At 40.0% G+C, this 21,731-nt stretch overlaps 1 protein-coding gene across 3 annotated transcripts; it reads left to right on the forward strand.

Moving 5' to 3' along the window:
• Positions 1-88: 88 nt before the first annotated feature.
• Positions 89-7,916, forward strand: LOC141539231 (amine oxidase [copper-containing] 3-like). 3 transcript variants are annotated; one of them, XR_012481225.1, is made up of 5 exons: positions 89-1,859; positions 4,058-4,343; positions 4,764-4,893; positions 6,510-7,393; positions 7,543-7,916. XR_012481225.1 is itself a non-coding variant. In XM_074261659.1 (4 exons), exons 1-4 carry the CDS (start codon positions 137-139, stop codon positions 6,786-6,788), a joined length of 2,418 nt encoding a protein of 805 aa, XP_074117760.1. In that variant the 5' UTR covers positions 89-136; the 3' UTR covers positions 6,789-7,916. The 3 variants fall into 3 exon arrangements, 2 of the variants coding, with proteins under 2 accessions (XP_074117760.1, XP_074117761.1); XM_074261659.1 differs by having other exon boundaries at positions 6,510-7,916; XM_074261660.1 differs by lacking the exon at positions 89-1,859 and adding an exon at positions 3,799-3,922 and having other exon boundaries at positions 6,510-7,916.
• The last annotated feature ends 13,815 nt before the right edge of the window (positions 7,917-21,731 follow it).

Here is a 21,731-nt window from a genome sequence, read left to right on the forward strand (position 1 = left end):
CCCATATGAAAGACAGATCCTTATATGGTTCAGCTCAAGCTCCCTCGGCCCCTGCTTCAGTTCCGCCTCTACCCCCGGAGGCCCGCCCTTGGTCCTCCCATCCCTCCGATCCTCCCCCCTGCTGTCTCGGCCCTACATGTTCTCTGGTATCTCTGCAGTCTGGCAGCTTTGCCCCGTGGCCAGGCACATAACCCCAAGCACTGCCCTTGCCTGGAGATATCCCCCTCCCCATCCCCCTTTCTATTTAGGTCTGACTGTCCATGTTGCCATGAACCTGAGGACAGCCCTGGTGCTTCTGGTCATCTCCATCATCACCATCTTTGCTCTGGTTTGTGTCCTGCTGACTGGCAGGGGTGGGGGGCAGCCCAGACCACCTCCCCAGTGCTCGCCCCTGAAGGCCCAGAAGAGCCAGCTCAGGCCGCACCCGGACCCCAGCCGGCTATTCTCAGACCTGAGCCAGGAGGAGCTGGTCTCTGTCATGGACTTCCTGACCCAGAGGCTGGGGTCGGGGCTGGTGGACGCAAACCTGGCCAAGCCTTCTGATAACTCTGTCTACTCAGTGCAGCTGCAGCTACCCACCAAGGCCGCAGCCTTGGCCCACCTGGACAGGGGGGGCCCTCCACCCCCCCGGGAGGCTCTAGCCATTGTCTTCTTTGGCCATCAGGCCCAGCCCAATGTGAGTGAGCTGGTGGTGGGGCCGCTGCCCAACCCTGCCTACCTCCGGGATGTGACTGTAGAACGTCACGGGGGCCCCCTCCCCTATTACAAGCGCCCACTGTCCTCAAAGGAGTTTGAAGAAGTGAGCAGGATGATCTCCGAGCATGCACTGCCTCAAGTCAGTGGACTCCTCCATCGCTGTTGCTACTACAAGGAGAAGAACCTGGTGTCCATGACCACTGCCCCCCGGGGCCTGCGCTCAGGGGACCGGGCCACCTGGTTTGGGATCTACTACAATGTCTCAGGGGCTGGCTTCTTCCTCCATCCTGTGGGGCTGGAGCTGCTGGTGGACCATGGGGCCCTGGACCCTGCTCAGTGGAGAGTTCAGCAGGCCTTCTACAATGGTCGGTACTATGAGAGCCTGGAGGCCCTCGAAAGAGAGTTTGAGGGAGGCCGGGTGGAAGTTGTAGAGATAGCACCCCCCGGCTCCAAGGCATTTTCATCCCTCAGGCCCCGAGTCTCCCCAGCTGCTTCTCCCCCCCTGCAGTTCTCTCCCCAGGGCCTCAGATACCATGTCCAAGGCAGCCAGGTGGCCTCCCCTCTCTGGACCTTCACCTTTAGCTTGGAGTTGTTCAATGGCCTGAGGATTTTTGACATCCGGTTCCAAGGGGAGCGCGTGGCCTATGAGGTGGGCCTCCAGGAGGCTTTGACCATCTATGGCGGCAACTCCCCAGCAGCCATGACAACTCGCTATTTAGATGGAAATTTTGGCATGGGCCTGTTCTCCACACCGTTGACTCGAGGAGTGGACTGTCCATACTTGGCCACCTATGTGGACTGGGACTTCCTCGCAGATTCTAGGACTCCAAGGACTGTCCGCGATGCTCTGTGCATATTTGAACAGAACCAGGGCATCCCCTTGCGGCGGCATTATTCTGATATTTTCTCCTACTACTATGGGGGTCTCCCAGCAACAGTGTTGATTGTCAGATCTGTGTCCACTCTACTCAACTATGATTACGTGTGGGACATGGCCTTCCACCCCAATGGAGCCATAGAAGTCAAGTTTCATGCCACCGGCTATATTAGCTCATCCTTTTTATTTGGCGCTGGCCGAAGATATGGGAACCAGGTTGGGGAGCACACCTTAGGGAACATCCATACCCATGCTGCTAACTTCAAAGTTGATCTGGATGTGGCAGGTGAGGGGGTCTTGTAGGCTTCTGGGGGAGAGGTGCTAAGGGAAAAGGGCATAGGTTTGAATTCTCATCTTCTGCTTTATGCTCGATAACTTGAAGTAATCAATCCATTAATTTTTTCATCAAGCGTTGGTCAAGCATTTACTGTGTGAAAAGAACAAAAACCAGGTAAAATGTCAGATAAATAGAAACCCTCTGGAAGCTTATGGTCTAATGGGGAGATAAGATGGGGACATAAAAATACCCATGATTGAAAGTAGAGGGTCACTTATGCTGTTGTGTAAAATGTTGCATAAATTCACTGAAGAGAGAGATCACTTCTAGCTGGAGAAATGAGAAAGTTTCATGGAGGTCAAAAGAATTTGAACTGGGTTTTAAATGTCAGGTGAAGTGAGGTGAAGAAGGAAAAAAGGACATTCCAGGAGAGAACAGTGAGCTAAGGCACAGAGTTAGGGAACACAGGGTGTGTAAGAAGAGTCGGGAACAGTGCAAAATCTAGTTTGACTGGAAGCATAGGATACAATTAGGGGAACTGTAGGAGATTTAAGTTGGGGAAAGTTGGTGTCAACTAGACTGTAAGGACCTTGAATGTCAGCATGAGAATATTATTTTGCTGGTTGCTCAAAGCTATATATTAGGAAAATTATTTTTTAAAAAACTATTTGAACTATGATTTAAGTATATTCTTTTGTTTCTCATGATCTTGGGGATCAAAGTTAGCTGGTGATTTTCTATTTGATTTCTTGTTCTTCAACCTCAGAGCACCTGAAAAGACTTCTTATATAAGACATTTTACATGTTAGAGTCATGGGAAATATTATGGCTTAGGAAACAGTCTAACCTGTGATCTCATTTTTCTTTCCTGGCTTCTCTGGAGGATTGTGAGTGTTTCCCAAGTCTAACAAGCCCCAAAACTCATGATTTTTGCTCCTATTGGCCCTGATTTCTGCAACCAGAGCAGAGTAGGGGTCACTGGCTTTGGATTTTGCTGGGTACTACATTCCAACAGCAATCTCCCAAGAGATTTGGCAAGGAGGCATATGTGGAGAAAAATTGGGCACAGAAAAAAGTCAATTTTTGTTACCAGGAAATATCTACCTTTCTCTCACTTATTCTTTCCCCTCCAATACAGTATATTTAGCTAAGAGGGGAGGTGTGATAAATGATAATGTGCACATTTGTACTTTGTAGAATCTAAAATTTCAAATTGGGAGAGATTTCAGGGGCTATCATGTTCACTCTCTCATTTTACATAAGAAGAGACTAAAACCCAGAGAAGTTAAGTGACTTGCCCATAAGGCTTTCTTAATTTGAATTCCACATATCTTCAAAGAAGTCTCTGGTAGTTGTCATCAATCTCTCCATGACTTTTCTAATGTATCTTGATTTCCTTGACTTTGGCTTCTGTATGTATAGCATAGTATATATGTATAACTGTATAAAAATGTCATTTCCCTATGAAGAATAGTCTTTTTTTTTCTTACATCTTTGATCTGTCATTTCTTGACTTCGTTGTAGACAAGTGGCTTTTAGCAAAATACATGGCACATAGTAGGCAAAAATGCTTATGGACTGACAGACTGAACATGCTATTGGTCACTACTTGTTAAAAATATCTTTTAAAAAGGGCTTTGTGATTCAGCTGTGTGTGTTGTCTCCACCTTACATGGGCAAATTCTTGAAAGAAAGATCAGGTACCAGATGAAGAGTAGTATTGGAGCATCTGGGATTATTACTGAGGTTAAGAATTACCGAGGAAAGAACACCTCCAAACTTTGGCACAATTTTGCCATTTTAGCAAAGGAATAGAGGAGGTTATAGGAAGGTATGAGATTTTGTTGGTTTTAGGTCATTTCAGTTGTATCCAGCTCTTCGTGACCTTATTTGGGGTTTACTTGGCAAAGATATTGGAGCGCTTTATTTACCATTTCTTTTTCCAGCTCATTTTTACAGATGAAGAGCTGAGGCAAATAGGGTTAAGTGATTTGCCTAGAAAGAAGAATCTTCATGAATTTAGGTCTAGCATATTATCTCTTGTGTCACCTAGCTGCCAAAGAAGGCATGAGGTATTTGTAATTTAATCCTGTATTAATCTTTGATTCTACCCCACTTTCTTCCCCAGCCTTGGGGTTATTGAACTGGGTAGTCCAGAAAATAACTATGTAGATGATTAACTACGATCCTTCTCCTTAACTTTGTAGGACAGGAGAACTGGCTGGTGGCAGAGGACATGGCATTTGAGCCTAGGCTGGTACCCTGGAGCCCAGAGCATGAGATACAGCTGATGCGGCTGACTCAAAAAACACTGGAAAGCGAAGACCAGGCCACTTTTCCCTTTGGGAGCACCACTCCTCGATACCTCTACCTGGCTAGCAATCGGACCAACTCCTGGGGTCACCGTCGGGGATACCGGATCCAGCCCATCAACTTCGCAGGGCAGCCACTGCCCCCGGAAAGCGACATAGAAAGAGCCTGCAGCTGGGGGAGGTCAGGGATTGGGCTAGCCTGTGGGGGGAAGGGTGCAGGTACTCTAGGTCTATACTATGGAGAAACTGGCTACATAAGCAGTACAGGATATGAGGATGGTAGATCTTGGGAAGATACAAAACTGGGTGAGTCAAAGAGCTCACCTCATCAGTTTTTCTAGAGATCCTTGGGTATATGAGAGAGATTTCTACCTGCCTGGAATGGGGATGGGGCCATCCTGCCAAGAGACAGGGGAACAATCCAGTAGAGTCTAGGAAAGCATTGTAAAATCCCAGGATAAGGTGAACAATTCTAGAGTAATAATGGAAAAGGGGAGAGGAAGAAGGGACAACCTGAAAATCCTTGTTCCTTTTTCATACTCCCTTCTGGTGGGATCATAGCATCTTCCACCTGGGAGCTCTGATCATAGTCCCTGATTAGGTACCAACTGGCAGTGACACAGAGGAAGGAGGAAGAACCTTCAAGTACCAGTATCTATAATCAGAATGATCCCTGGACTCCTACTCTGAACTTCACTGATTTCATCAACAATGAAACCATAGCAGGCAAGGTAGGCAACCTGTGGGGCAAGAGGAGAGGGTGGGAGAGCAAGGGTGGCTGAATCTCCTTCCCTATGGTTTTCTCTCTGTCAAACTAAATTCTCATAGAGGGTGTCCCCAAAGTGTTAATTATAATAAGTATAATACTTAAAAGAACAGTAAGATGTGGGATACTCTGATTAAATTTAGATAGAATAGTGGGTTCCCTAGAACAAAAGTGTCAAATCTGCCTACCTGTCTGGGCCACATGTGACTCACAGCATCCACTAGGCTGCTTCAATCAGATTAAAATGTCATTGAGAAATATTTAACAAAACAAATAAAAAACGACGGTACAGAAATAATGTTAATGTGTAGTTTTCTAAGTCAATATGCTGCCTATATGGTTCCTTATATTGGGGCCTTCTATTTGAGTTTTTCAGAGAGCCCCTCCTGACTATAGAATATAGCTGATTTTTGCCTTCCTTAAACTTCAGAGAAGTTCTTCATTAGCCCTTTATCTTCCCACACCCTGTCTTGAGCCAGTGTTTGGTAATAGCATGACCTTACTTATGAGACTGGTGTGCTGAGGGTAGTGAGTAGAATATATTTCCTTTCTTGGAAGTTCCCACTGGCTCTGCCATGATCTGGTGTACGCTCTCCTCCTAATGCATGCTTCTTTCCAGATACTCCCACTATACACAGCACTCTCTTTGACTTCCCTTGTCTTTCCTCAAATAGAAATGATTCTTAAGACAGAAATGCAGATGAGACTAAGCTTGGAGGTCCAGATCTGGGCTCACCAAGCAGATTCTCTGGATAAGTACAGTGGGGGAGAAGGGCATGAGTTCCTGTGATTTTTCCATAGGCCATTTGTTACCCACCCTCCAATCCCCCCCCCATGTCTGAAATGCACTCCCCACTCCCCTCTACCTCTAAGAGCCCTTCCCTCCCTTCAAAATATCTGCAGGGACCATCTCCTGGAGGTTTATTCACATATTCCCTATGTTTCCATTACTCTACATTTACTTTGTATACTTTATTTATACTGTATAATGCCCTTTCCTCCCCTAGAATGTAAACTCCTTGGGGGATTGGTCATTTTTGTCTTTATCTCCAACACCAAGGTCATAGTAAGTACATAAGTACCGTTGCAAGTCCTGCTTTGGAGGCAGCTAGGGGACAAAGTGCTGGAAGACCTAAATTCCACTTTTGCCTCAGGCACTGGCTAGCTGTGTGATCCTGGGCAAGTCACTGAAGCTGTTTGCCTTTATCCTCTGGAAAAAGAAATGGCAAACCCCATATGGAGGGAGGAGTTAGACACGACTAGACAACAGCTAGGGGAGAGGGACATAGGAAGCACTACCAGCTGATGGGGGGAGGCATCCGGGCCCCCCATGCCCATCACCACACCTATAGCACTGTCTGGGTGTCCCTTTAGAGCAAAAGCAGAGTGAGAGGCCATTTGTAAATACTGTTTACATATATACATAAATAGAGTTAGGTGGGGGTTCTTTGGGTTCATTGGGAAAGGGTGTTTGGCAGGATTGAGGTTCCCGAAAGGGGGAGTTACTTTGCCAGACTGGCTCCTCCCTTCCAGGGAATGGCTTCTTCATCTCTGGTTCCTTCCTCTTGTCTCCTCCTCCAGGACCTGGTCGCTTGGGTGACCGTTGGCTTTTTGCACATTCCTCATGCAGAGGACATTCCTAACACACTGACCGTGGGGAATGGCGTTGGCTTCTTCCTTCGACCCTATAACTTCTTTAACGAGGATCCCTCTGTCCAGTCTCCTGATGCCGTCTACTTTCAGAATGACCAGGATGCCGGGCTCTGCAAGGTCAACCCTGTTTCCTGCCTTTCAGAGACTGCTGCCTGTGCTCCTGACCTCCCTGGTTTCACCCACGGTGGCTTCAGAACAGAGTTTTAGAGCCTGGCTGCGAACCTGGGCATCCAGCTAGGGAGGAGAGCAGGAGCCCTGGATCCCGTGCAGCGATACCAGGCCCAGCTCTGTAGCTGCCCTCTCCACCGTTGCCAGGCTCCTTTTTCTTCCCTGAATGTGCCACTGCGTTTTTGCCAATCAGTGAAGACTCAGTCAGTCTCATTTTTTCTAAAACATGTTGAATTCCTGCTTCAGAGAGGAAAGAGAAGAGTATCCTCCCTGACCTTGAAGGGATGACCAAACTGTGACCTAAAACGCTTAATCTTTTCCCTCTTTTGACTTCTCCAGATTTGCTGCAATCACAAGGCTGTCCTGCTTCCTTCCTTATTCTGGGACATGAGGGATAAAGCTGTTCAGGGGCTGGGGGGGGAAGGGGAGCTATGCTGTGGAGGGGGATATGTATAAGGGAAGGAGTCTCCCCAGAACCAGGTATTTCTGTGGACTCCAGGGCAGTCTCATCTAAGCCTGTATTTACAGAGCTGTTGGAAATATCATTTGTCTCTTCTCCAGCTATAATTCTCCTTTTATTTTTCCAACTTCTTGGGATTTACATTTATTCAATCATCTTCTAGTATTTATTAAGCAGCTGCTATGTGTCAGGCACTGTGCTAGACAGAGAAAGAAATAATCCCTACTCTCAAGAATCCCAGACTCTGACATTTCATAAGATGTAAGATCCTTGAGGGGCAGGGATCATTTCCCCCCCCCTTTTTTTAGTCTGTATCCCTAGGGCCTAGCATAGTGCCTGGCTTTCAGTAAGTGCTTACAAATGCTTTCAGATTTTTCTGCCAGTGCCAGGAGGATGAGATTCTATGCCAGGGGTGCCCTTGCCATTTGTACTCCCCTCCCACCTCATCCCATCTCTCATCACCTTAATGTCTGTCCTCTTCTTCCTGTGGTTCTAAAAGTACAATGACTGGTGATGTTTTTGGTGAGAAGATAATTCTTATTTAGCCCTCTATAAAGATCCCCTCCCCATCATCTCTTTGTCCATATGTGTCAATATGAGGGGAGGGGGTTATGTAGAGATCTTTGTCACTCTCAGATGTAATAAAAATTCTCTAATGAATCTTATATTGTTTATACTATCCCAATAAATTCCTTCTGGGTCCTTAACTTTTCCAAGAATAGTGTGAATTTATTGGTATTTGTTTGTGAAATGATAAAAGAAAGTTCAGAGTAACAGCAGCAGCTTAAATCAGAAAATTTTGGATGGCAATAAGAAGGGTTTATTTGCTCTTAGTGCTGTGGAATTGAATGCTCTTTAGATCAACTGACGTAAACAAAAACCTATAATAAATAATTACTCTGACCTCAATATCTTGCTGTCCAATCTAGTGAAGGGATGCAAATGAGCTCAAGTTTTACCATGTTGGGATTGGTTTAGCTTCATCTGAGCTAACTCCCATCCACCTCCTCTTCCTCCCTCAATCTCCCCAGTGACCTCACATCACCTATAGCTTCTTGGAATGACTGCACATTTAAATTGGGTAATAAACAGGAACTGAGATATTTATTCTTGAGGGGGCAGATGGGCAAGAACCAGGAAAAATAATTTGTCCACATTCTTAGGAAACTCATGAGGCTTCTGGCACCTGCTACATGTACCTTCCTTTGGTTTCTATCTTGGAAAAATTTTAATTTTTGTTAGCAGATTTGTCCTGGGAATATACGCATGGGATGGATGCATAGAGGGGAGCCTTTCTCCATCCTTCAGTCTTAAGCTCTCACATACAGTAATATAGTCCCATGTGCTGTTTGTGTTGTGGGAGAGGGCACATCAATCAAAGTAGCAGAGAAGCTCCAGTGTATGAGCAGACACCATTCTGATCACAAACAGCATCCATCAATGTCCTGTTTTTATTTCCAATTCCCTTTTCTTAAAGGGAGGGTGTAAATAGAGAGCTGACCCAGGAATCAGGACCAGAGTTCAAATCCAGCTTCAGATACTAGCTGTGTGATCCTAGGCAAGTCATACAACCCTGCTTGCCTCAGTTTCCCCATTTGTAAAATGAGCTGGAGAAGGAAATGGCAAATCATCCCAGTTTCTCTGCCAAGAAAATCCCAAATGGGGTTATTAAGAGTTGGACAAGACTGAATAACTACAACTTCTGTTGAAATTTTACTACACTCTTATTTCTATCCTCAGTCCTAGAAAAGTGAAAGGAGACAAGAGGGCAAGCCATTGAGTTAGGGAGAGGAATTGGGGTTAATGTGATGAGATTTCAGGGAGAAAATGAAAGCAGGGGAAGCTCACTTATCATATATGTCTCTTAACCACAAAAAAGAGCAGGAGTGTTTTCTGTGGCAGATTTTCCACTTAAAGCTTTTTTCCTGGTCTTTTAGCTTCCTGTGCCATAGATAGAGGGCCTGAATAGATATATATATATAGATAGATAGATACACATATACACACATATATAATTTTTAACTTCCTATGCCTCCTTTATATGTCTTTATCTTTTGTTATCAACACATACAGATTTGTTACCATATTCATTCTCATCATCCTAAATTCTAAGGTAACATATAAGTGTTTAGAAATTCTTTCCTTAATGACAAATTGAAAACTTTCTCATTTATTTTTCAATTAGATCTGAATGTGCTTCTTCCACCACCAATTTAAAAGGATACCTCTTTTTAATTCCCATAAGCAGTTTCTCTCATTTCTATATATAAATACCAAACTTAACTAAATATTAAAATTGCAAGTTATATACATAGACCTAAATGATTACTTACAATGTTTTAACTATGAGAAAGATCACAGTTACCTCCATCATTACAGCCTCTGATAACTTCTTACTTCTGAAATAATAGTTCTATCATTCTATTCACTCTTGATACAAATTAACATCATCCTCTTCTCACCAGAAGAGTTCTTTTTATTTTCATTTCTCTTAAGCCATCACTTTTAACAGCCTCTCTAGAATAAGTAATTTTGTAATTCAAGATTCTTTTCTCTTAAAGATATAATAATAGTATCTCAAAGCTACAGTAGCAGCATAATCTCTGCGGGAAAAGCTATTGGAACTGACATTTCTCCAGACTCAGCTCAGGTGCCACTTCATACACAAAGTTTTCCTTCCTCTCCATACTCCAATAATTTTATATTTATTTTATCTGTTACAAGTACTTTAAAATGCTTTCAGGTTTCTGTTCTTTCAGATAATTCATATTTCTTTTATTCTCACATCTAGTAGAATACAGGCCTCTTGAGGGCACGAACTTTTTCTTGGTATCCTACAAAATCTAGCATAGTATCTTGCAAATATTTAATAGATACTTGATTAATTCCTGGTGAACTGCCTGAGAAGCCCTTCTTAGAGAGTTTTAGACATAGTACTTATCTAAATCCACCAGAAAAAGCAAACAGTTTCAGAAGAATCCATAATAGAAAGCGGGAAAGTAGTCAGATAAATTTGGCTAAAAGAAATATACAGAGGAATCTGTAAACCAAAGTCCTATAGACATGTGCATCTATCGTTGCACATGAGTATACAGAGGGATCTGCACTTTGTTCATATATACACGAGAAGCGCACACAAACACAATGATTTCCCTCAATATTAAGGGTCATCATTTTATCCTACTACCTAGAACTAATTACTCCCAAATCACCCTTTTTCCTATTTGTCCCTTCCACATTTTAATGCTTGGTTAGTGGACAAAATTTTAAGATGGTTATTTCTTTTTTTCCCCCATTTTTTTTTATTTAAGCTTTTTATTTACAAAACATATGCAATGGTAATTTTTCAACATTGACTCTTACAAAACTTTCTGTTCCATCTCCTCCCCTAGATGGCAGGTAATCCAATACATGTTAAATATGTTAAATACAATGTATGTATACATATTTGTACACTTATCTTGCTATATCTGAAAAATCGGATCTACAAAGAAAAAAAAAAAACCTGAGAAAGAAAAAATGCAAAGTATGAAAATGATATGTTGTGGTCCCTCGGTCTTCTGTCTGGATGTAGATGGTTCTTTTCATCACAAGATCATTGAAACTGGACTGAATAATCTCAATGTTGAAGAAACCCTCATCCATCAAATTGATCGTTGTATATTCTTGTTGCTGGTATAATGATCTCCTGGTCCTTCTCATTTCACTCAGCATCAGTTCATGTAAGTCTCTTCAGGCCTCTCTGAAATAATAATATTCCATAACATTCATATACCACAATTTATTCAGCCATTGTTCAATTGATGGGCATCCTCTCAGTTTCCTGTTTCTTGCCACTACAAAATTTTTGCACATGTGGGTCCCTTTCCCTCTTTTAAAATCTCTTTGGGATATAAACCCCAGTACAAACACTGCTGGGTCAAAGGGTATGCACAGCTTAATAACTTCTTGAGCATAGTTCCACATTGCTCTCCTGGATGGTTGGATCCCTTCTCAGTTCCACCAACAATATATCAGGGTCCTGGTTTTCCCACATCCCCTCCAACATTTGTTATCATAAGGTGGTTATTTCTGTAGAGGTGGGTTTCTGGAGATCCCTCCCTGTCTTTTTCATCAAGTGAAATTATTATGTTTAACAAGTACCTTAGCACATAGTAGGTGCTTAATAAATGCTTGCTACCTTCTCTTTCTCTCTGTTCCCCATCCACTTATGATATCTCTAAGAATTACATGAAACATCTAATTCTTTCTTCTGATGTCCCTGAGTTATGCTGGTCATCACTGCAGAATAACAGCTGTAATCATAGCAAAGAAGTCACCACCATCTAAGTGGCTTCCTCTGCTTCTTCATTGAGATCTCACTGATGCAATACTCTTAGGGCCCTTTCCTTGAAACAATCTCCAAATAGGGAGGAGAGGTAGCATCCTTCCCATTTAAGTCTGGAAAAACAGAGCTCACAGACGTGATGTATCTTGGATTCATCATACAGTGTTAGGAATAAGAAGAAGAAGAGTCTGAATCCAAGCAATCTCACTCCAGGAGTGGGGACTTATTCCAGCAAGTCACAGTGAGATTTTGGAACCATTTCGGCAGAATTTGGAACTGGTCTTTTTCTTTATAACATTTGTTACTGTAAAATGCTCAGTTACTGCAAAAGACAAACCTCCCTTCCTCCCTCTCTTTGTCTATCTATCTCTCACCAAAAAGGTCTGCTTGGTGGGCATTTGCTTTTTTAGACCAGGCTTGTCCATGGCAGTGTTGGAGGAGACACAGCTGAGACTTTGGGAGAATAAAAGAAGGAAGCTAATCTTCCCAATGCTATGACATGGACTGAGATAAGGAGGAGATAATTTACCTGACTAGCTTGCCAGAAAAGGAAATCATTTGCCACATGAGGAACTAGGGCAACAGGAACTCAATGAAGTGATATAAGCCCTTCCTTTCTTCTTCTTCTGGCTTTGAAATCAGGATGCTGAAAGCATTTTCCTTAAAAAAAAAAAAAAAAAAAAAAAAAAAAGTGTTCAGGTATATCTTTGGAAAAATAAGGTCAGAAAACAAAGATAAGGAGGGAAGAAATTTCAGAACCATCCAGAAAAGTAGCCTTGTTGCTCCAGAATTTTAGCATATTGGACCTTTTAGTTTCCATTTTGTTTCAGTAAATATATTTTAATGTAGATTTCAATTAGTAGGGTTTTTTTTTTTCAGTGACAATCAACAAAAATTTATTTATAATTTTTTTTCACAGTATATATGCATGAGTAATTTTTAAAATAATATTATCCCTTGTATTCATTTTTCCAAATTATCCCCTCCCTCCCTCTACTCCCTCCCCTTGATGACAGGCAATCTCATACATATTACATATGTTACAATATAACCTAGATATAATATATGTGTGTAAATGCCATTTTCTTGTTGCACATTAATTATTAGCTTCCGAAGGTATAAGTAACCTGGGTAGATAGACAGTAGTGCTAACAATTTACATCACTTCCCAGTGTTCCTTCTCTGGGTGTAGTTATTTCTGTCCATCATTGATCAACTGGAAGTGAGTTGGATCTTCTTTATGTTGAAGATATCCACTTCCATCAGAATACCTCTTCATACAGCATTGAAATGTACAGCCATCTTCTGGTTCTGCTTGTTTCACTCAGCATCAGTTGATGTAAGTCTCTCCAAGCCTCTCTGTATTCCTCCTGCTGGTCATTTCTTACAGAGCAATAATATTCCATAACATTCATATACATAATTTACCCAACCATTCTCCAATTGATGGACATCCATTCATTTTCCAGTTTCTAGCTACAACAAAAAGAGCTGCCACAAACATTTTGGCACATACAGGTCCCTTTCCCCTCCTCAGTATTTCTTTGGGATATAAGCCCAATAGCAGCAATGCTGGATCAAAGGGTATGCACTGTTTGATAACTTTTTGGGCATAGTTGCAAATTGCTCTCCAGAATGGCTGGATTCTTTCAATAAACATTTATTAAGGGGAAGGGAATAAGCATTTATTAAGCTTCTAGTTTGTGTCAGGCACTGTGCTATAAGTGCTTTACAAATATCTCATTTCACCTTCACAACAACCTTGTGAGATAGAGGCTTTTATTATTTCTTATTTTATAGTTGAATAAACTAAGACAGGTGGAGAATAAGTGACTTGCCAAGAATTATACAGCTAATTAAATATCTTAAGCTGGATTTGAACTCAGATCTTTTATCCATCCACTGCCACTTAGATGATCTACTAAGCACCTATTATGGCTCAGGAACTGTGCTAGGTGCTGGGGATACAAACACAGCGAATGAAACAATCTCTGCTCTTAAGAAGCAGCTTACATTCCAATAAGATACCCAACAAATATATGAATAAATATACAAAAAATAAAAAAGGAATACAAATAAACACTAGTTAAATACAGGATGGTTTGGGGAGGAGGTCATTAATAGTTTAGATCATCAAGAAAGGAACCATATATAACATGTAGTGCTTGAAATTCATCTTAAAGGAAGAGAAAGATGCTCTGGGGTGGAGATGATACAGGACTGCATTGCAAGCTTGGAAGACTGCTAGTGTAAAGGCATGAGTGACAGCTAGGTGGTGTCACGTGCACAGAGCACTGGGCCAAGAGTTCAAATTTGAATTCAGAAATTCACTAGCTGTGTGACCCTGGATAAGTCACTTAACCTTGTTTGCTTCAGTTTTCTCATCTATCATCTGGAGAAGGAAATGGCAAACCATTCCAGTATCTCTGCCACGAAAACCCCAAATGAGGTCATGTAGTATGAGACAACTGAAAAGACTGAACAACATAAAAGCATGGAGATAAGAAATGGAGTTTTTTTTAAATAATATTTTATTTTTCAAAATACATATAAAAGGAGATTGCCTGTCATCTAGGGGAGGGAGTAGAGGGAGGGAGGGGAAAATCTGGAAAAATGAATACAAGGGATGTTATAAAAAAATTACTCATGCATATATACTGCCAAAAAATGTATAATTATAAAATTAATAAAGAAAAAAAATACATATAAAAGATACTTTTCAACATACCTTTTTGTAATACTTTATATTCCAAATTTTTCTTCCTCCCTTATTGAGCCTCTCCCCAAGATAGAAAGCAATCTTGATATAGGTTAAATATATGTAATCCTTTCCCCCCACCTTTATAATGAGATTTTTTATTTTCAGTTTAATTTTTTTTTTCCTGAGGCAATTGGGGTTAAGTGACTTACCCAGGCAGCTAGGAAGTGTTAACTGTCTGAGACCAGATTTGAACTCAGTTTGTCTTGACTTCAGGACTGATGCTTTATGGATTGCACCATCTAACTCTCCCTATTGAAGTTTTTTTTTTTTTTTTTTTCAAAACATATGCAAGAATACTTTTTCAACATTGACCCTTGCAAAATATAGTTGTATCATAGTTGATCATCACATAATTTTGCTGTTACTACAATGTTTTCTTGGTTCTGCTCACTTCACTCAAGTCTTTCCAGGATTTTCTGAAATCAGCCTGTTCATCATTTCTTATATAACAATAATATTACATTATCTTCATATATCACAACTTATTCAGCCGTTCCCCAACTGATAGGCATCCACTCAATTTCCAGTTCCTTACCACTACAAAAAGCTGTTATAAACATTTTTGTACATGAGTCCTTTTCCCTTTTTTATTATCTTCTTAGAGATACAGGCTCAGTAGTAAGACTGCTGGATCAAAGGGTAAATAGCTCTTTGGACATGGTTCCAAATTGCTCTCCAGAATGGCTGGATAATTTTACAAGTCCACCAACACTATATTTAGTATTCTAGTTTTCCCACATCTTCTCCAACATTTATCATTTTTCCCTCTCATTTTAGCCAGAGTGTTAGTTTAATCAGTCTTATTTAATTAATTAAATAATTAAAAGTAATCTTATTAATTAAAATCTTAATCTAATCAATAGTGATTTAGAGAATTTTTAAATGGAGCCTTGTGTGTATGGAAGAGAAAAGCCCAGTTTGACTAGATTGCAGAGTGCTAAACAGGGAGTAATATACAATGAAAATGAGAAAATCAGTTAGAAATTGTTTGGAAAGGATTTTAAAAGCTACACAAAAAAGGTTATTATATTTGATTATAAGGTCAATGAGAAGCCACTGAAGTTGATTAAGAAAATCACCTGGTCAGGGTTTCAATTGACCTGGTTAGGTCAATTAAGGAAAATCACTTTGGTTACAGGACGAAAGACAGATTGGAATGACACTATAATTGAGGCAGAGAGAGCAATTTGAAAGTTATTGCAATAATACAAATAATTAATAGGGTCTGAACTAAGATGGTAGCAGAGTAGAGAAAAAGGGTTGTATGTAAGAGGTGTTGTAGAATTAGAAATGGGAAAATTTGAAAATTATTGGATACATGGGGTGAAAGAGAGAGTAAGGAATTAAGAATAATGACAAGATTATGAACCTAGGAGCCTGGAAGAATGTTGGTGCTTTTAACAAGATTTAGGCTTGAGGGAAAGGTAAGGGATTAATTTTGCATACATTGTTTGAGATCTCTGCAGCATATCCAGTTGCAAATATTCATTAGGCAATTTGTGGTATGGATTGGAGCTCAGGGAAGAAACTGGGGCTGGATATATAGATTTTGTTGGGTCATCTGCATGGAAAAAAATAATTAAATCCCTGGGAGCTGATGGTGGTCACCAAGGAAGAGTGGGGAGAGAGGAGAATCCAAGGCCAGAACCTTGGGGATTGGTGGTTAAGGATCATGATATGGATGATGAACCAGGAAAAGGGATTTAAAAAGAGTTGTTGACAGGGAGGAGGAGAATTGAGTGTATTATTCTTATTGTTATTCAGTCAATTCAACTCTTTTATCTCATGGACCACTCTATCCATGAGTTTTTCTTGGCAAAGATATTGGAGGGGTCTGCCATTTCCTTTTCTAGTGGATTAAGGCAAACAGAGGTTGCCCAGACTCACAAGGTTGGTAAATGTCTGAGGCTGGATTTGAATTCAGGTCTTCCTGATTCCAGGCTTAGTACAGTATCCATTGAGCCGCCTTGGAAGAGAGTACTGTCCAAAGAAGAGACAGTATCCAGGAGGAAAGAGGGTGACCAATAGTGTCAAGTATAACTGTTAGATTGAAAAGGAGGAAGACTCAGAATTGGCAATTAAGAGATGCTTAATGAAGCATCTTTGATTTTGAAGAGTAGTTTCCCTTTTGTGATGAAGTTGGAAACTATAGTGGAAAACTGAATGAGAGGGAGGTAAAAAATATAAACAGATTTTTCTAAAAGTTTGGCTGAGAAAGTAAGGCAAGATATAAGATCATAGTTTGAAGGGAAGGTCTAGATTAGTGAAGGTTTTTTGAGGATGGAAAAACCTGGAGAGGTTTAAAAGAGTGGAAGGAACCAGTAGGAAGGGAGAATCTGAAGATTAAACAGGAACATAGGTAAAATGATTGAGGTTGCAGGGAGTTGGAAAGAACAGAGGGGCTGAAATCAAACATGTAAAACTTAGGCACAAAGAGCCACTTCCTTGTGAGAACCTTGGGGAAAAAGCAGAGAAGATGCTATTGTCAATGGGATTGTGAAATCAAGGAAAGGCAAAAGAGGGAACTTAATTGACCAAAAAATACAGTCTCTACTGTCAAGGGGTTTACATTCTAATAGAAGAAAATAATACATAAAGGGAAGCTGAAAAGGAGGGATGGGGAGATAATCTGAACAGGGGCAAAGGAGCAAATGTGAAGGTAGAAACAGACTGGAAAGATAGCTGGAGGGGGAAGTAAGTAGCATGGCTGGGACTTATGATAATATATTAGTCCCAACCAATCACATCTGGGTAAGTGAAAATCAATTAGGGAGTAATAAAAGAATTGCCTTGCTGCAATTGAAGGCACAAATGTAGTTGGACAACATAAATTTTATAAAGGAGGCTGGTAGTGGGAATAATTCAGGACTGAGGTTTGGCAAGAAATCAACAGGGATTAGAAAGGGGAGCAAGAGATTTAAGAGAAGAGGACAGTATAGAGTTGAGGATGGGAAAAAGATTAGAATCTTTAGAATGATAACAAACGTGAAAGTTATGAATTATAATAGCAACTCATTTATACCTGTATACTACATAAGATCTCAGAGGGGAGATTAATAGAGGGGAAAATGCTCTTGTTCATGTATTTTCAGAATTAGGGATCAGGACTGGCACTACAGAGTAAAAAATGAATATAATCCTATAGGGAATAAATAAATTTTTAACAATAGATTTTCAAATGTTTCTGGTGAAAAAACCATAGATGAGTAGGAATTTTGAAATATGAGCACGAGTCAATAGAATTGTAAAAAGGTACATTTATTTGAGCAACTACAAGAAACTTTACGATGATGTGGTGCTAACATTCTAATTTAGCAAATGCTCCAACAGAACTAGTACAGAAAGGAGGAAGGCGGCAATATTTGGTACATGTGAGAAGAAAATACAAACAAGGAGGAAGGGGGATGGGTGAAGCAGGTATCAAATGTACCTCAGTTATATCTGAAGGTGAATACATACAATTTAGTATATTCTATACTATACTATTCAAAAGGGAAACTAGCAGTGGTATGCTGATAAATGTTTTAACAATCCGAACTGGCACAACACACTTAAATTTAATCTGAATTATTAACATTTTTACATCATTTCCTAAGTTTAAACAATCAAAATAACAATAAATGAAGCCCAGATTCATTGCTGTCAGTCATCTTAGAACAAGTAGGGTGATGGGGTGATTTAAAAGGGATAATAAGATTGAGAAGGGAACAGCCACAAGAAAAATTAACTCCCTGATCCTGAAGAGAAAATTAAAAAGGGAGGGGAGAAGAAAAGGAAAACTAGAATCTATCTAAACCTAAATTCTTCTAAACAATTGTAAACTGGCTGAATAGAATGAGGTATATGAATGTAATGGAATATTATTGTTCCATAAGAAATGAAGAAAGAAATAATTTCAGAGAAAATTGAGAAGTATGAACTGATTTAGAGTGAAGGGAGTAGAACCGGGAGGACAATTTGTACAAAGACAGCAATATTGTAAAAAAAACTTTGAAAGATTAAAGAACTCTGCTTATTGTACAATGAAATGATGTTAATGACCTCCTTGCAATAGTAGAATCTCTGGATAAAAAATATGGACATTTTAATTCCTTTATTTGCTTATTTCAAATTGTTTTTCAGGATGATCATAGTGTTTCATAGCTCCACCAACAATGTACTAGTTTGCCTGCAATTCTTTCACCTTTGACTATTATATTAAAGCTGAAGATATAAAATTAATGCTTTTTGCAATTAACATGAATTACCCAGAAAACCTAGTGATTCAGTTTTAAATGAATTAAAGCCATAACTTCAACAAAATTGTAGTAATACAAAATAAACCTATATAAACAGCCAGCCTTTATTACCAGCAAAATCTAGCAGGAAGAGATGAAAAAAGAAATAGCTACAGTGTTGTAAAGAAAAACAACTTTGAAAGAGTTCAGAACTTTGACCAAGGCAATTACCAACCTCAATTCAAGAGGACCAACTATGAAGCATATTTTGTACTTATTGATAGAGGTATTGGACTAGTCACTCTGCAAACTATTGTTCCAGGGTCAAGTGCTGCTGTCTAGAACAAGAGGGAGAGAATGAGACTTATATTTTCAGATATAGCTTATGTACAAACTTAGTTTTTGTTTGTTTGTTTTTTTTTTTGATTGCTTATTTAAAAAGGAAGCTTTTATGAAGTGATAATCTATCTGGGGTAGCAGGGAGCATTAATAGGCTTTGGTCTTAGTCCACTAAAAAAAATAAAAAATGGAAAAGAAATAAAGGAACATCAGTGAAGTATTTAAAAGAATGCCTAGCATAAGAAGGGAAAAGTTCAGAAGGAAACAACAGAGAGATTTATTTTGCTGCACAAGAAAAATCAGACTTTGAAATAATGTAAAATTAACTGAAAAGGAAATAAAAAATGCAAGTGGACAAAAACAGAGGGATTGGAAATGCTATGTTGTGGTTCACACTCATTTCCCAGAGTTCTTTCGCTGGGTGTGGTTGATTCTATTCATTATTGAACAAATGGAACTGATTTGGTTCATCTCATTCTTGAAGAGAGCCACATCCATCAGAATTGATCATCAATATTGTTGAAGTGTATAATGATCTCCTGGTCCTCCTCATTTCACTCACCATCAGTTCATGTAAGTCTCTCCAAGCCTCTCTATATTCATCCTGTTGGTCATTTCTAACAGAAAAATAATATTCCACAACATTCATATATCACAATTTACCCAACCATTCTCCAATAACCAAACATTTAAAGAATTAATACTATATAAAATATTTGAAAAAATAGGGAAAGAAGAACTTCTACCAAAGTCCTTTTATGACACAGACATGGTACTGATACCTAAGTCATATAGGACAGAGAAAGAAAATTATAGCCCAATTTCCCTAATGAATATTGATGCAAAATTTTTTAAATAAAATATTAGCAAAGAGATTACAGAAAGTCATCTCCAGGATAATACACCATGACCAAACAGGATTTATACCAGGAAGGTAGGGCTCATCCAATTGACCACTCAGTTTCCAGTTTCTTGCCACTACAAAAAGGGCTGCCACAAATACTTTTGCACATGTGGGTCCCTTTCCCTTCTTTAAGATCTCTTTGGGATACAGGCCCAGGAGAAACACTGCTGGATCCAAGGGTATACACAGTTTGATAACTTTTTGAGCATAGTTCCAAATTGCTCGCCAGAATGGCTGGATGTATTCACAATTTCACCATCAGTGTATCAGTGTCCCTGTTTTCCCACATCGCCTCCAACATTCCAAATTATCTTTTCCTGTCATTCTAGCCAATCTGACAGGTGTGTAGTGGTATCTCAGAGTTGTCTTGATTTGCATTTCTCTGATTAGTAATGTATTATCCTTCTTCTATGGAGAGGTTCTAAAAGAAAGGCAAGTCATCTAGGGGTGGGAGTGGGGGGAAGGAGAGGGAAAATTTGGAACAGAAGTTTTTACAAGGGTCAATGTTGAAAAATTGTGCATATGTTTTGTCAAGAAAAAGCTATAAAAAATAAATAAAAAGAAAGTCAGATCAAAGTGACAGCAGAATTTATTGTATTAGTAGTAGTAGTAACTGTAGTAGTTGTAGGCCATGACTTTTGTACCCCATTTGGGGTTTTCTTGGCAGAGATACTAGAGCGGTTTGCCATTTCCTTTTCCAGCTCGTTTTACAGATGAGGAAACTGAGACAGACAAACAAGGTGAAGTATCTTGCCCAGGATCACTCAGTAAGTGGCTGAGGTCAGATCTAAACTCATGAAGATTAGTCTTCCCGACTCCAGACCCACCACTCTATGTACTGCACTACCAAACTAAAATCAGAATACTAACCATGTAACATACACCCTGTCTCTTGTAAGAGGCAGGGAATTTTTTTTAAATATTATTTTATTTTCCCAAATACATGTAAAGAAAGTTTTCAAAATTCATTTTTGTAACACTTTGTCTTCTAAATTTTTCTTCCTCCCCAATCTGCAAGCAATCTGACATAGATTAAATATGTGTAATCCTTTTAAATATATTTCCATGTTTGTCATGTTGAATAAGAAAAATCAGACCAAAAGGGGGAAAAACACAAAAAAGAAAAAAAAAATGAAAATTCTATGCTTCAATTTACATTCAGTCTCCATAGGTCTCTCTCTGGATATGATTGGCATTTTCCATCTTAATCTATTAGAAATGCCTTGAATCACCACATTGGTGAGAAGAGCCAAGTCCATCACAGCTGATCATCACATAATCTTGTTACTGTGTACAATGTCCTGGTTCTGCTCACTTCACTCAGCATCAGTTCATGTAGATCTTTTCAGGCTTTTCTGCAATCAGCCTGAAACGGAATTATAAAGGCAGAGTGAGCGGTGTGTCATCAAAGGAAGCCAGTGCATTGATTTATTTGTCTCGGCTGTATTGTGATACTGAGATGAACATTTTTACCTTTGGAAGCAATATCACGAGACTGAGAGGTTAGGGCTCCAGTTCTCCCAACCCCAGCCAATTGGCAACAGCAGGAGTTTGCTGTAACCAAACTCTTCTCAGAAAAGATGACCACCAACAGAAAGATGTCCCAACTTGCCAAGAGATAACAGTCTTCCAGGGATTGAATTTTCCAGACAGTGTAGAACTAAGGTGAGAGTGAGATGGCTGTCCAACAAAAGAGGATAGTCATCCTAAGGATTGAATCAGGTCCCTGACTGAACCTGGAATTCAGGACTTTGGCAGGGGAAAGGAAAGCCCCAGTCCCTTAGGCCAGTGCAAGTCTATTATTTTTGCTCTCAACCACCTTACAAGAGAGGAAGTAAGAGTGTTAAAAGAAGTAACATTTATACTTTACAGATGAATCAAATGAATCTCATAGAGATTAAATTACTAGCATATGTTATTTAGAAGGGTCTGGAGGTGACAATTGCTTCCAGGTCTTTTGGAATCTTCCATCCA

Source organism: Sminthopsis crassicaudata, chromosome 4, assembly GCF_048593235.1.
Source record: "Sminthopsis crassicaudata isolate SCR6 chromosome 4, ASM4859323v1, whole genome shotgun sequence".
NCBI classification, from domain to species: domain Eukaryota; kingdom Metazoa; phylum Chordata; class Mammalia; order Dasyuromorphia; family Dasyuridae; genus Sminthopsis; species Sminthopsis crassicaudata.